The sequence below is a fragment of the Austrofundulus limnaeus genome, unplaced genomic scaffold, assembly GCF_001266775.1.
Source record: "Austrofundulus limnaeus strain Quisiro unplaced genomic scaffold, Austrofundulus_limnaeus-1.0 Scaffold607, whole genome shotgun sequence".
Taxonomy (NCBI): Eukaryota; Metazoa; Chordata; class Actinopteri; order Cyprinodontiformes; family Rivulidae; genus Austrofundulus; species Austrofundulus limnaeus.
The window spans coordinates 137,432-138,675 of NW_013953009.1; the positions used below are offsets into that span (position 1 = coordinate 137,432).

The following is a 1,244-nucleotide window of genomic DNA, read 5'->3' on the forward strand; positions in this document are numbered from 1 at the left end:
CATTTTACGTATATATTTAGTGATTGATATGATCCTGCTTTTATTTCTAATTATGTCAGTTTTGGTCCTCCGTACTGCAGAAGCCTGATAATCATTCATTCATATCAGGTGTGTTGGAGCAGAGAAACAAGTAAAACATGCAGGGCTGTGGACCTCCAGGACCAGGACTTCTGGTACCTGCTCTAAACCCGCCATAAAACCGTTTCATTTGGTAATCACGGTTAACCACTTACATCCTGGCTCTGCAGCTTCACCACAAAATCAGGGGTTGGGGTTCCCGTAATCTTCATTATTTCTCGTAGCTGGTCCAGATCTGAGGAGATCCTGTTAAGAATTGTGGAATTTTTTAGTTACAAACCAGCCGTCGGCCCTTTTCAGGTCCTCTCAGACCTGGTCCTCTCAGACCTGGTCCTCTCAGGTCAAGGATACGGTCGTTCCCTTTAAACAGCGGTTTCCCCAGCAGCATCTCTGCCATGATGCATCCCGCCGACCAGATATCCACTGAAACACAAAGCTCATTGTTTTTGTTTTTGTCGTCTCGGGTTGTAAATCTGCTCTTAGTGCTGTGTTCTGGTCCTCAGAGGGCCACTTCTACCGGTCTGCGTGTAGTGCATCCAGTTGAGGATGACCTCAGGGGCTCTGTACCAGCGGGTCACTACGTAGCCCGTCATCTCAGCGTCGGCCTGCCTGGCCAAGCCGAAATCCAGAATCTGAAGCCGAAGAAGAGGCAGGAACTTGGCGCAGATTTTTGACAAATACGATGAAGATAAATCCGTAAAATACTGAGTTACCTTCAGCTCACAGTCTGGGTTGATGGCTAAATTTCCAGGTTTAAGATCCTGTTASAAAATAAGAATGAGTTATTTCCTACCACAGTTTGAGACAAATATGGGATCAATCTTGTGCCAGCAGGAAGTGAATCTGAATTGCTCAGATTGAATCAGAATGTGCAGAATTTGAAATGGAATGCATTGTTTTGAAAATAAATGTCACTAATTTGAAACTGAATTTAAAGTTTTGTATTTGAATTAATTTGCTTTGAAACTGTATTTTTGGTTTATTAAAAATTCAGTTTGACTACTTTCACTTTCAGTTCCATAATTCTTGTCAAATTTACATCCTGGTCCTTGAGAAAGCCAGGCAGAGTAATCAAACACAGATCCACTGATTTATGTTTCACTTTGGTGAAGTTTCCCTTCTGTATATACCGTATTTTTCGGACTATAAGCCGCGACTTTTTTCCT

General features: G+C 42.5%; 1 protein-coding gene across 1 annotated transcript in view; it reads right to left on the bottom strand.

The window, feature by feature from the left end:
• mapk12b (mitogen-activated protein kinase 12b) overlaps positions 1-1,244 on the bottom strand; it is a gene marked incomplete at its 5' end in the record, with an annotated part of 7,011 nt that overhangs the window by 2,982 nt on the left and 2,785 nt on the right. Inside the window, 4 exon segments of the mRNA XM_014026997.1 lie at positions 234-313; positions 430-501; positions 596-710; positions 792-839. Of these exon segments, the coding sequence (XP_013882451.1) occupies positions 234-313; positions 430-501; positions 596-710; positions 792-839 (315 nt within the window).